Raw genomic sequence first — 15334 nt, 5'->3', positions numbered from 1 at the left:
TCTTTGACGTAAGTCTGAGTAATGCATTTTTAGATATGTCTTCTTGAGCAAGGGAAACAAAAGAAAAAATAAACAAATGGGACCACATCAAACTAAAAAGATTTTGAACAGCAAAGGACACCATCAACAAAATAAAAAGACAAACACACTGAATGTAAAATGACATTCACCAGTGACACATCAGATAAGGGGTTAATATCCAAAATATATAAGTAATTCAATTACTTAACACTAAAAAAAGAAAAAAACCCACAATCAGTCCAATTAAAAAATAAGCAAGTCTATGGCCATGTCACCTTGAACAAGCCTGATCCCATCTGATCTCAGAAGCTAAGCAGGGTCAAGCCTGGTTAGTACTTGGATGGGAGACCACCTAGGAAGACCAGGGGCCATAGGCTATCATCAAAAAATCAGCAAACAAGTGCTGGTGAGGATCTAGAAAGAGGAAACGCTCGTGCACTGTTGGCGGGATTGTAAATTGGTGCAGCCATTATAGAAAATAGTATGAAGTTTCCTCAAAATATTCAAAACACAGCTGACATTTGAACCAGCAATTCCACTTCTGGGTATTTATCCAAAAAAAAAGGAAAACATTAATTTGAAAAGATAAATACACCCCTATGTTCATTGCAGTATTATTTACAATAGATAAGATATATATATGATATATATATGATATATATATGATATAATATATATATATATCATATATATACTATATATACAGTCAAATATTACTCAGCTATAAAAAAGAATGAAGTCTTGCCATTTGTGACAACATGGATGGACCTAAGAGCTATTATGCTAAGCGAAATAAGTCAGACAAGGAAAAATAAATACCATAAAATTCCATTTATATGTGGAATCTAAAAAAAAGCAAATGAAATAAAATATAAACAGACCTATAGATACAGAGAACAAACAGATGGTTGCCAAAGAGGAAGGTGTGGGGTGATGGGTGAAATATAATTAGTTAACTAATTAACTAATTAAAACATTCACTCCTAACAACTCTTTTGTGATATATTTCTCTAAGGCATGTATAAACCTAAACATATCAAATTACCTGAAAATGAGATGAGGTGCATAAAAGCTCTAGTACATAACAAATACCCATTTGAATTATTTTCTTCTTTAAGAAATGTATTAAATTGTTCATATAGTTTCTCTTTCCTTACTTGATCAGCCAAAGAAAATGCTGAAAACTCTAAGAGCCGGCTATTTCATGCTTTTACCCAAAGATCTCAGACATCTTAGAGGCCCCACCCTCTTCCATGTGACCGCCCAGAAGTGCACGCCTCTTGTCTTGTGGAAACCAAAGATAATGGGGGTGGTGTGACAGCCTGCTGCCGAGGCTGGGCCCCATCCTTGGGGTCAGACTGCATCTATCCACAAACAGCATCTCAGTACAAAAAAAAAAAAAAGGAGAGAGAGACATCTTGGAAAAGATAAAACTATGGAGACAGTAAAACAAACAAACAAACAAAAACCAGAGGTTGGGATGAACAGGTGGAGCACAGAGGATTTTCAGGGCAGTGAAACTACTCTGTGTGATACCATATGATACATACATGTCATTATATAATTGTCCAAACCCATAGAATGTATAACACACAGGGAACTCTAATCAAGCTATGAACTTTGGATGACTATGATGTGTCAATGTGAGTTCATTTTAAAAATGTACCACTCTGGTAGGAGATATGGATAAAAGGGGAGGCTGTGCATGTGTGGGGACAGGGGGCACATGGGAAATCTCTGTTCCTTCCTCTTATTTTTTTCTATGACCTTAAATCTGTTCTTTAAAAATATATATATATATTTTTTTTTAAAGTGGCCCATATCCATAATGATGGTGGAAATAATACACAGATTTTTATAGTTTGGTACATTTTTATTACATATTCTGTCTGTCCTCCTAAATGTTATATGTGATGTAATAGGAGACCCTGACAAATGAGTATTTTTTATTTTAGTAATGAGTGAGTGAATGGATGAACCTCATCAATTCTGTTTGATGACACACAACATTATCATAAAAAATATTAGTGTTATCAACCTAGCCATAATGAGAACTTGAAAGATGATTGTCAAAACTGTCACTCAACTTTTTAGCACTGCAAGACAGGCAAGTTTAACACACACACACACACACAACACAATTTCTTAAAGCTTTAATGGAGCACAAATTTAGGGAGAAAGCTAAGAACATGAGGGCTGAAATACCCCTAATCCAGACTACATGAGCAATTGGCACCCACATTTTTTGTTACTAGGGAAAAATTATGTCATTCAGTTCTCACTGTATATTATTTTTTAAAACTGCATTGTTTCAAACAGTGTAAAAAGTTCAAATAAATTAATTACATGCCACAGATATATAAATTTCACACTGTAGATAACTTCAAATTTTAATATTATGTGAATAAAATGTAAAAATAATTGGAGCAACCAGTTGCTAAGGGTACAGATAATATCAATATTATGTATTTCCCAGTTATTCAAAACTATTCAAAGCAACACAAACTTTATATGCTCAAACCAACCAGTGCTTACTTTAAATTCTTTCCCCTAGACTTCCTCTTGAATCCCCAGCATCAAAGATCCATCCTTCTTTTGCATGATCAGAACATCTAATTTACAAGCACTACCATAGAATATGAAAATTCACTGAACAGATGAAACTCATGTAAACCAGACAAGAATGTTGGGAGAATGTATGTGCAGCGAGCACTATGCCCCAATATTAAAAAAGAAAGGAGAGAGAGAGAGAGAGAGAGAGAGAAGGGAGGGAAGGGGAGAGGAGGGGAGGGGAAGGGAGTGGAGGGGAAATCTAAGAATCATATAAACTATTACATCAAAGGATTATCTACTGTAGATTTTGACTGATTTAGCTGGCAGAGCAACCTACTGAGTCATTGCCTTGTGTAGTTAGTCAGTTTCCATTTTCTCATGGACTCTGAAGGCAGAATGGTACCTCTTTACCACTAGTTCTCGATGCTTAAAAAAATGACTGTCAACAAGTATTTGTTGGATGATCAAATGGCTTTAGCCTCCTCATGCATAAGGAACTGAGGAGTCCTGCCTCTCCCTCACAGCTCCACTGGTTGCCCTCTGCACCTCATTCACTGGACACAGTGACCCTCCCATTAATGCTCTGTAAAATGCATTCATATCGCAAATTCCTTTTTACTTTTTACATTTTTACTGTGGTAAATACATATAACATAAAATTTGCTATTGTTCCCATTTTTGAGTGTACAATTCAGTGGCATTAGTTATACTCATGATATTGTGCAACCATCACCACTACTGATTTCTAAAACATTTCCATCATCTCTGTAACCAATAAGTGATAAATTCCTATCTCCAACCCTCAGCCCCCGGAAACTTCTAATTTACATACTGTCCCTATGAGTTTGACCATTCTCAATATTTCATACAAATAGAATCATGTATATTTGCCTTTTGTGTTTAGTTCACTTAGCTTCTACAATGCATCCTTGTAAAATATATCAGAACTTCATCCCTTTTGATAGCTGAAGTTTTATCCCATTGTACGAGATACTACTTCATACCTACTAGGATGGCTGCAATATTTTTCAGATGATAATAACCAGTGTTGGTGAGAATATGAAAAAATTAGAAGCCTTGTTCATTGCTTGGTGGGAATGTAAAATGGTGCTGCCAATGCAGACACAGTTTGGTGGTTCCTCTAAAATACAAACAGAAGCACCACATGCTAAAACTAAATTATATAAGGATTTAGTCTTTTAGAGTTGAATTGTAAATATCGACATGAACCGAATATCCCAATCTCGGTATCATATGGTGACAACCAGAAGACACACAGACTCATCTGATATACCAGGCTCCTTTGGGAATTTCCAATTCCGTCTTAAAGAAAAAAGCTTTAGGTAGGTCTGGAATATCTTTTGTCAGGAAACAAGATGCTTTCAAAATTTCAGGATGGTATGGAAAGAACAAAGAAGCCAGTTTGAAGAAGCTCTCACTGGAAAATCTGTGATAATTTGAGCAGGAAAGAGAGCAGTAACTAGAGCTATTGGGAACTCTGCTGAGTCTGTAAAATTCTGACTTCATCCTGCCTCTAAGAAAAAGAAAAGTTAATATAAAACATGCAAAGATAACCAATTAGGAAAGAAGAGGGTGCTGATATGTACAGTTATTTTTCTTTAAGTATATGTCAAAGTATAGCTGCATACTTTTCTCTGTATAAGGAGAGAGGGTGAAAAACAGGGAAAATGAGCAAATTGTACAGTTGATCCAAAACTAGGAACTGTATCAAGAGTAGAAATGTTTAGGAGCTCCAGAGGTTATATGCGATTGCCAGGAAGAAAGAAGTTCCAACTGTATTTTGTGAAATGGTGAATGAGATAAATGTTGTAGAGAAAAAAGCTGTTTGAGAAGAATCTTTCTCTTGCTTCCTGAGATATGAAACCTCAAGAATATCCTAGTGACTATAACATGTAATATAATTATAATATATATTTATTGCTGATTATAGTGTATTATCAGGTATGTACATATTTCCATAAAGCCAATTGACCAGATTTATATATAATAGCAATGGGACATTAGATTACATGAAGATAAACAAAAAAAATTGGAGACTAAATTATTTAGGAGAAAGTAAAAATTTTATATAAAAATCATAAATGTATAAAGTCTCATTGAGCAATAAGCAAAGAGCTTGAGTTGAATTGACTTGGAAAGTGACACTGGATCCTGTCCTCATCATAAATCCATCATCAGAATTATCCTTTAAACTTAGCTAGTAAGAAAGTAATTTTTTTTATCCTTCTGAGTCTTATAAAATTAATTTAATCTCAGGAAGTTATCAAAATAAGTACAGTGTAATATGACTGTAACCTTTGGAAAGTAAAGATCAAGCCTAAAGGTATTAAAAAAGTTAACTGAACATTTGGTGTTGGTGTTTTAAAATGTGTTTAAGTCCAGTAAGTTTTGTAATAGTTGTATTTGTGCATGTTTTGTATGCTGCTTTATTCTTCATGATTGCTAAAGAATCCATTGTATTAAATTTGTAATTGTATTTAAACTAAAATTGTAATGAATGCTTGAGAAAATTTAATTTACTTCATTTTACATGTAATTGTGGTGATACAAGCAATGCAAATTGTTGCAAAGTGAAATTGAAAATCTTATAAAGAAGCACAAGTTCATGAAGTCAATGACTGTAATGTAGGAGAACTGCTCAAAACACAGTAAATCATAGGTCATCAAACCATACCCACGGACCCAATGCTGTCTACCACTTGTTACTAAAAACTTTTATTGGCATGCAGCCACACCATTCAGTTGCGTATCATTTATGGTTGGTTTCATGCTACAAAAGCAGAGTTGAGTAGCTGTGACAGAAATCTTATGGCCCACAAAACCAAAAATATTTACTATCTGACCTTTTAAAGAAAAGTTTGCTAACCTTTGCTATAGGCAAACAAAAATCTAGCAAATTAGACCAGATAATTTAAAAAGTACAGTATTATTCATGAATCCAAGACATGGAAACAACCAAAGCACCCCTCAATAGGTGTTTGGATAAAGATGTTGAGAAATATTACTCAGCCACAAGAAAAGGTGAAATACTGCCATTTGTGATAACATGGATCAATTTGAGATTATCATGCTAAGCAAAATAAGTCAAACAGAAAAAGTTGAGAAACATGATTTCACTTATATGTGGGATATAAAACTGAAAGCAACAAATGAACAAGACAAACAAACAAAAACTCATAGACACAGACAACAGTTTAGTGGTGACCAAAAGGAAAAGAGGGAGGGAAGGTAAATAAGGATAAAGGAGACAGAAGGAGATTTAACAGAGTTGAACACACAATGCAATATGCAGATGATGTATTATCAAACTGTATACTTGAAACCTATATGATTTTATTAACCAGTGTCACCCTGATAAATTTAATAATAATTAATAAATAAATAAATAGTGAAACTCTAAAAAGAATCATAATAAGACAGATACATCAAAATGAAATTATTAAAATGTCAAAGGATTCAGAGACCCTTGGAAAATAAATAAATCCCACATTATTTGTGCAACATTGCAGTTTGAAAAACTCATGCATCACATAAAAATTATCATATCAGAGCTATTGAAAAATTCTGTAAAATTGCTCCCCTCAAAAATCAACATTTGACTCGTTTATTTTTCATTCTAAGAATTAGTGCATGATTACAATTATAAACTCAGTTTTCTAATGGAGTGAGCCAGATTTATTTTCATAGTGTAAGGGTTTTTTTCCAAGATAAAGTCCTAAAAAGTCTTTTTCAGATCATCTGAACTTTGTATGGACCTATTCAGTTTCTGTTACTGCAGTGCATATTCAAATAACAAAGCAAGAAAGACAAATCCTGAAAGGTCATGCCTGGAACAACTACCACCCAACCACTACCTAAGAAATGGAGAAACAAAAAAGAAGAGAAAATGGTAGTAAAGACTGAGACATCAAGAGGTAGTCAAACATCTTTAAGGGTGGCCCCAGGAGATGGGCAGGTTGGCTTACCCTGTGACTGAAAAGGCAGTAGACCAGGTAAATGTAGACACCCTGAAGGACATTGATGATGGTAAAAGTATAGGCAATCATTCATCTGATGGGATCCATGACTTCTTCAACCAGAAATAAGCCAAGGCCCCAAGAACAGCCCAAAATGAAGAGCTGAGCAATGGCTTTAAACATCAGCATCCTGCCAAAACCAAGCTACAGAATGATATCACCCACCTTGACTCCACGGACCATCTCAACACCTTTTGTCACATAGTAGGATGATTTTACACCTGCTTCAAAGCTCGGGACTACTTAGAATGTCAGACTATTAAATATGATTTTGATTGGCAGTCGTGTTAAAGAGATTAATTGATATGTAATGTTAGCTTAGGACAATGCGTACTATAATATATCTCAAGTAATTATTTATAGAAGATAATATTTTACATATATACAAAGAAATATATATTTATGTTTGGTATAATTAAGCAGCATATGTTCCAGTGTTTGTAATAGTAACATGATGGCATTGTATTATAATTATATACTATAAGTGTATTAACTGTGTCTTCCATTTTCTGTCTTCTGTTGCTTTAACATCTGGGGCTTTGCTGACTCTGGGGGGGACCGCCCCTCCAAGGGTTAACCATTTAGAAGAGATAACAAAGAATTCACACTGGAAACATGCCTTTCAAATGCAAACTAACCAATCCAGAGCCCACCCCTTCAACCACCTTCTTTATAGCCTCTTCCCACCTCTCCTATCTACTCTCCCACTACCACCCCCACCCTACTCCAGAGCATGCCCCTCCCCTAGGGTTCTGTGAATATAACAAATTATCTTTTTTGTGGTAGCTAATTCCTGATCTGTTTTCTTTGTTATACTTAATTAACACCTGCATAAAACAATAAATTAACACAATAATCTTAATTATAATATATATGTATTTCATAACATTAAGTACTGAAAAGGATCTTTGTAGAAATATATCCTGAGCTTCATATGCTGGCTAAGTTTTTAAGTTTTCACATGGACTATATAGTTCCTCAAATCATAAAAATGGAGAAAAGTGCTGACATTATCCCCCTAAATCATGGTTTCTCAACCTCAGTTCTAGTGACTTTGAATAAGATAATTCAGGGGGTAGGGGGGCTGCGTGTGCATTGTAGGATGTTTGTAGCAGAACTCCTGGCCTCTACTGACTGGATACCAGCAGCAACCATCGTCTCTCCACCTCATCCCATGTTGTGACAACCAAAAATGTCTCCAGAAAATTGCTTCCAATTTAGACCCACAACCCTAACTTTGTGCAGTAAAAAAAATTCTGCAAAAAAAAAACCTACTTTCTTTTTAATTTTCTGGCTCTGTGCCACCAACCTTGTGTTCTGCATCTTGGATACATCATTACTGAGGGAACTGAGTTTGTCTCTTAAAATCCATAGTGTGGTCAGATAGCAGGACAAGTTGATCTGTAGAAATGACATGAAGGATAGAGCATAAAGCAGACTTATACCCAATATTTACAATTAAATTAGAAATTGATATAGGGATGTATTCTAGAACTTGTAAAATATGTTTAAGATTTCTGAAGTTCACTTTGAGCCATTATCAAAAATTAGGGAAAATGCAGAAAAACATACAAAACTTATCTTTAATTCCATACACAAAGACAAGCACTATTTCCATTTTGGTTCTTATCTTTTCAGTTTTGTTGATCCTTTTGTTTACAAAAAATTTAAATAATGCACTAAATGTTTTGTATACAAAAATTTTAAATAATGTATTAAATGTTTTACATGGCCATAAAAAAAAAAAAGATTGAAGATCAAATTCTATCAGCGAAACACAGTCTATATGGTTACATAAAATGTTGCTATTGGAGAAAGCTAGGTGAAGGATACCTGGGACTCATGCCATTTTTGCAACTTCTCACGGGCCTTAAATTATTTGAAGATAAAAAAGGTAATGAGTGTTGGGAAGAATGTGGAGAAATTGAAAACCCTATGAACTGTTGATAGGAATGTAAAATGGTGCAGCCACTATGAAAAACAATATGGAGTTTCCTCAAAAAAATTAAAAATAGAACTGCCATATGATTCAGCAATACTACTTCTCAGTTTCAACTGAGATTTGTTCTATGTGACTTTTTCCACAAATAAAGGGGTCCATAATTTCTTGCCATGCTCTACCCTAAGTTCAAGAACTCTAAAGAAAATTTAAACAGATCCTTTACAAGTTATCCCTTTACAACACCAATTAAACATGGTATTTTCTACACTCGAAGTAAAGACAAAAATTATAAACCCACCAGAATAATAACAAAAACAGGTCCCATGAAAGTCCAGATGAATCCTCTGTGGAAACTGAGCCAGCAGCTAAAAAAAGAGAATCAACAACTTCCCATAACTTTATAAAAAGAAGCAAAGGCATTAAAATAAAATTGAAAACTCCTTTCCTGAACCGAAATAATAGGAAGAAATATCAGCACAGAAACTGTGTCAGGGAGGAATAAATGATAATAATAAATAACAACAACAACAAAAAGAAAAAATTAATAATTATTAACATCCATTGAAGATTTATTAGGTTCTAGGTAATGCAGCACAAGCCGTTCAATTAAACATGGGATCCACTGAATATTGCCATGTCATTATAATATCAGAATTTGATTATAAAACCAGAGCAATGGTTTTGAATAGACCAGAGTTTCTGAACCTTGGCACTACTGACATGATGGTTCTTTATGGTAGGCCTGTTCTATGCATTATTAGACATTCAACAGCATCTGTGGCCAACCCCCTCCCAAGTTGCGACAACCAAAAATGTCTCCAGACATTTCCAAAGTCCCCTGAGGGGGAAGCTCAAAATCACCCATAGCCGTGAACCACTGGACTAATACCAGTAACAAAGTAAAGATATATTTGGCTTTTAGTAACAATACTATTTAGGTTCAATTCCATCTTCCCTCCATAAATTTTAACCAGTCTTTTTCTCAAATTGTATTTCAAAAGTAATCTGTTTACTGCTCGGTTCAATGAACACTCTTTTGTACACCGTTTCTTTTCCAAAAGTCATCTCTACTCTAAAGACATGATTGCTCACTCCTTACTAGATTTAATTTTGCAAGTTAGAAGAGATTACAAAAGAAAGTCAATGTGTAGGTGCTGTAGACAGAATACTGCTACTCTCCCCCCACCCTAAAGATGTCACTGTTCTAATCCCCAGAATGTGTGAATGTGTTACCGTACATGCCAAAAGGGACTTTGCAGATATGACTTAAGTTTCAGGATCTTGACATGGGGAGATTATCCTGGATTACCTGAGTGGATCCAATCTAATCACAACTGTTCTTAGAGGTGAAACAATGGAAGTAGAAGAGAGTTAGAAGGTGTAAAGAACGGTCAGAAAGATGCAATGTTGCTGGCTTGGAGGGCAGAGACAGGGGACACAAGCCAAGAAATATGGCTGGCCTCTAAAAGCTAGAAAAGGCAAGGAAATGGATTCTCCCTAGAGCCCTGAGAAAGAATGCACCTTGCTGACACCTTGATTTTAGCCCAGCGAAACCCATGTTGGACATCTGATCTATAGAACTCTAAGATTATAAGTTTGCATTGTTTTAAGTCACCAGATTTGAGCTAATCTGTTATAATAGAATAGGAAATTAATATAGTAAGACATTTTTAAAAAGTCAAATATCATATGACGAAGTTTCCTCTCAGTGGCCTCTCTCACCACACTATTTAAAATATCACCCCAAATGCATTCCCATTTCCCTAGTTTGCATCTCTTCAATGGAACCTATCATGACCTGGTACTATATTGCGTGTGTATTTGCTTGTTGTCTCTCATATTTCCTGGGATACCCATAGCACATAAAACAGTACTGGTAGTAAGATGTTCAATACATGATTGTTCAATGAATAAGCAAATAAATAAACTACAATGAACCAACAAGTGTGACTTCATACATATATGATTACTTCCTCATTACAAAGACACCACGCTTACTGGGTGTGTGTTCCATAACTGCTGTGTACAACACTGGCAGACACAGCTACAATCACAGCTGGGATCCATAGCCTAAAGGACACCTGCTTGGTGTCCTTTGGTAGCTGTTGGCAATGAAGGAGGCAAATCTCCTTGAACTTCCCTGCACTGATGTAGTTGGCCACCTTGAGGTTCCTGACAGTTAAGAAATGCTGCAGCCCTTCAAGGAGCATCCAGGTAAAGGAAGCCAAGTAGAGGTAGAACAGCACCCCTCCAATGATGGAGCACAGCACCTGGAGGGGAGAAGAGTGGATGCATGGAGAACAAGTTTCATCATTTTTATGGGCAAATGGGATGCAAGGTAAATGGAAATGATCATACAGAGCAAGGTGTTTAGATGGAGTTCTCATAGTTTTTCAAATCAGCTCATGGATCCAAACTCAAGTACTTACAGAGGGCCAGGCAGGCAGCATATGTCTGTGAAGCAGGCCAGCTTTAGAGGACAGGTGGTGATGGAAACTGCCCTCCACAATCCTTCTTTAAAGCAGCAGCAACTCAGCTCCAACTATTGGTTCCATGCAAGAATGTGCACCCAATATTACCAAACTTTCCATTCCTTCAAAGAGCTGGAAATATTGATTGATGTGCAAAAATCTCTCGTTTTAAATTCCAGCAAATATTTTTTTAAAATTGTGGTAGAATATACATAACACAAAATTTAACATCTTAACTATTTTTAAGTGGATGGTTCAATAGTAACTATATCCATATTTCACTATTTTACAGCCAAGGAACTCTGCTAACACTCTTTTTTCCACAATTGACGGCAATAAAATGGTAGCTGTTGGCAATGAAGGAGACAAATTTTCTGGCTAAATTTTTGGACTCTCCTTCTGTTTTCTTGCCTCCAGCTGCCCCCATTGAGCTTTGTGAGCAAAGGTTGGGAAGCCACTGTACATGTTCTCAGAAAAGTAAGTTTCAGCTAATTCTCCTATCTTGGGCTCAGTCTGGTCAATTCCTGTGAGGAAGAAGAGGTGGGCCAGGAAGAGGCAGATGGACAGCTGCCAGTGGAGGGAGGTGCTGGTGTCCTGGATGGGTTGGCACAGGAGGAAGGTGAGGGCTGCCAGGAAGAGGCACAGCAGAGAGAGACTCAGTCCCAGGTAGGTGATCGCAGCCAGAACGGGATCCGCCTAAGAGCCACCAAAGGAGGAATCCATTATAGTCTTCAGCTCTGCAGTTATGTTCCTGATGGGGAGTTTGAGAAGCTTCCCAGTTCAGCCCCGTGGATAAGTGACTAAACCTCTCTGAGATTTGATATTCCTGGCTTCAAAATAGGGCAGTGTTATGGGCTGAATTATGTTCCCCGAATTCACTGGTGTGCTAACCCCCAGGACCCAGAATGTGACTATATTTGGAGATAGAGTCTTTAGAGAGGTGATCAAGCTTACACAAGGTCATTGGAATGGGCCCTGATCCAATATGGCTGGTGTCCTTATTATAAGAAAGGATTGGAACACAGACATGCACAGAGGGTCAATCATGTGAGGACACAGGGAGAAGATGCCATCTATAAGCCAAGCAGAGAGGCCTCAAGAGGAAAACAAACCTGCTGACCAACACCTTGAACTTGGACTTCCAGCCTTCAGAACTGTGAGAAAATAAATTTCTTTTGTTTAAGCTATCCCATCTATGGAAATTTGTTATGGCAGCCCCGGCAAACTAAGGGAGCATTAATAGTATTTTCTACATAGGACTGTTGGAAAACAGAAACCACTAAACTGGTACTGCCCAGTAGAAACATAATGTGAGCATTATTCACTACAAGCAAGATATGGAAACAACCTGTGTGTCCATCGATGGAGGAATGGATAAAGAAATGAGGTGTATATACACAATGGAATATCATTTGGCTTTAAAAGATGAGGAAGTCCTGCCATTTGCAACAACATGGATGAACATGGAGGACAGTATGCTAATTGAAACAAGCCAGACACAGAAAGACAAATACTGCATGATCTCATTTATATATGGAATCTAGCCTAGTCAAAATCATAGAAACAGAGAGTAGAATGGTCATTGTCAGGAGCTGGAAAGAGCGGGGATGAGGGAATGTGGTCAACAGGTACAAAGTTTCAGTTACACGAGACGAATGAGGTCTGGGGATCTGATGCACAGTGTGGCAATGATAATTACTGATACTATGTTGTACACTTGAAATTTGCTAAGAGGATGGATCTCACCACACATGCACACATTAAATGGGAACCACATAGAGATATGATGGGTGAGTTATTTAGCTTGACCGTGGTGACTGTTCCACAGTGTCCACACATACCAAAACATCGAGCTGTTCACCTTAAATAATACAAGGATATACTAATAAAGTTGTCTTTAAATGAAAAAAAGAAATACCCTATGAGACACATAGGTAATTTTATACTCTCTAGTAGTATCACTAAAACTGTAAAAAGAAACATAAAAGTAACAATAGTCTATTTCAATTAACTCAGGTTCAAAAAATATCAGTTCAATGTGTGATCAACGGGCAAACAACTATTAATGAGATAGTTGACATTTTTTTCCCTCTGTGTTGAGGGAGCAGGGAGCTGTCCTGTCCCTAGTGTCCACTCTGTGTATCAGAGAAAGACATGTCTAACATACAACATGAATCACTTGTTTTGATGTTTATTACTTACTATTTTCCCATGCCCACAAAAGCAAGAATCTTTGCCTGTTTTGTCCAATAATATCTTCGACACACTTAGAATCTGCCTGGTCATCACAGATGCTCAACAACTATTTGTTTAGGAAATCAATTGGCATGTAAAATGCAGATTCCTGATCCTTATTCCAGGCTCTCAAAATCAAAAACTCTTGAGGATAGAGCCAAGAAATCTGCATTTTAAAAATAAGTACCCCTAGAACCCTTGAGTACTACTGATGGGAATGTAAATTAGTGCAGCCACTATGAAAAACAGTATGAAAGTTTCACAAAAAGTTATCCTGCAATTCTTCTTCTAGGTATTTACCTGGAAATTTTGAAAACACTTATTTGTAAAGATATATGTGCCCCTATGCCCACTGCAGCATTATTCACAACAACTAGGACATGAAAACAACCTAAGTATCCTTCAACAAATGACTAGATAAAGATGTGGTACTTATATGCAATGGAATACTACTCAGCCATTAAAAAGGATGAAAAACTGCCAGTTGCAACAATATGAATGGATCTTGAGGGCATCATGCTAAGTGAAATAAGTCAGATGGATAAGGAAAAACCAATATTACTCACATGAAATATAAAACAAAAAGTAACAAACTAACAAAACAAAATCATAGATATGAATAACAGAATGGTGGTTCCCAGAGGGGAAGTAGGGTGTGGGGAGGATGAAGAGGGTAAAGGAGGTCAACTACGTGGCAATGGATGACAACTAGACTTTGGATCATGAGTACAAAATATAGTACACAGATGTTGAATTACAATCTTATATACCTGAAAAATACAATGTTATTAATCAATGTTACCTTAAAAAAATATTTTAAGCAAAAAAATATAAATAAATAAATAAATAAGTACTCCTAGTGATTCTTAGGAACAGTAAACTGTGAGGAAACACTTCATGGTTTGTACTTCTTGGTCCAAGTTCTAGTGATTTGCACTGTAAATGTGAAAGCCTTTATGAGTGGAAGGCTAGCTGTAACATATATGTCAATTTGATGTCCAAGTGCAGTCAATCCTCTTTCCTATGGAGCTTGGTAGTGTCCTATTGCAATGACAGGTAAGCGTATTTACCCAAAGTAGAGATTACCTTTAATTCAGTTGATGCCATGAGTATGGCAAAGCTGGAGAAGTGGTTGCAGCTGCAAGGGTTTGATTTTCATCTGAAGAAATGACTTGACAGCCTCCGCTAGACCAAGATGACCCATGCCAGTGAACACAGAGGGCTTGCTCCTGTACTTTCTTCATCTGGAGAATAATCGCATTGCCTCTTAGTTCAACTATTTAATGACTAACGTTTATTGATTATTGTTCATGTTCAAAAATATACCAAACATTTTGTACATATTATCTGACTTGATCTTTATGAAAGCCTTGTAATGTAGGCATTAATATAATCATTTTATACAAGAGGAAATCAAAAGCTAGACCCCAGTATCATATAATCAATGTGGAGATGGGATTCCGGTCCTGGAGTTATGACTTCGGAGCCGTGATTCTTAACCAGCACACTTCGATACCTCTCTCATGTTACAGATGAGAAAAATGAAAAAGAGGGCTATTTTTGATGTTAAGGCAATACAACCACCTGGAGGAGAGACTGTGTCTGCTTAACTCCTAATAACAGTCTTCTCCCTTATATGTCATTGTCACCATTACAGTCAACATTTACAGGGTATCTTTCACGTGCAAGCACCATTCTAAAGACTAGATAGACTAACCAATTAATCTTCACAAGGCATGTTGCTGTTATCAGTAGCAGGACCTCAGCTTAGTAGGCTGAGCCCAGAACAAAAGGTTAGACAACCTGCTTAACTAGTGAGTAGGAAGGAAGTTGGGATTTGAAGCCAGACCGTTCAGCTCCAGAGGCTATACTATCCCTGTAGTGGTTTTAAACATGTCCACAAAACTAATCGGGGGATCACTTCATAAATTATATAAATTTCTAACCACTATGCTGTACACCTGAAACTACTATAAAATAATATTGAATGTCAACTCTAATTGAAAAATAAAAATTTAAAAATAAATAAATAATGTCCACAAATATTTTGACACTCCATTCAAAATGTCAAGTCA

At 36.4% G+C, this 15334-nt stretch overlaps 1 protein-coding gene and 1 non-coding gene across 2 annotated transcripts in view; one reads left to right on the top strand and one right to left on the bottom strand.

The window, feature by feature from the left end:
- Positions 1-279: 279 nt before the first annotated feature.
- On the top strand, positions 280-398 carry LOC112476109. The gene has a single exon (XR_003044961.1). It is a non-coding gene; the product is annotated as a 5S ribosomal RNA (ribosomal RNA).
- Positions 399-10547: 10149 nt separating this feature from the next.
- The window catches only part of LOC102885622 (adhesion G protein-coupled receptor E4-like), a 67536-nt gene continuing 62749 nt past the window's right edge, over positions 10548-15334 (bottom strand). Inside the window, exon 15 of the mRNA XM_025043283.1 lies at positions 10548-10823. Coding sequence (XP_024899051.1) covers positions 10548-10823 — 276 coding nt within the window. The remainder of the gene's footprint in view (positions 10824-15334) is intronic.

This window comes from Pteropus alecto, unplaced genomic scaffold (genome assembly GCF_000325575.1).
Source record: "Pteropus alecto unplaced genomic scaffold, ASM32557v1 scaffold30, whole genome shotgun sequence".
Lineage (NCBI taxonomy): Eukaryota > Metazoa > Chordata > Mammalia > Chiroptera > Pteropodidae > Pteropus > Pteropus alecto.
The sequence above is the reverse complement of the archived record's forward strand: the minus strand, read 5'-3'. Positions and strand labels throughout refer to the sequence as shown.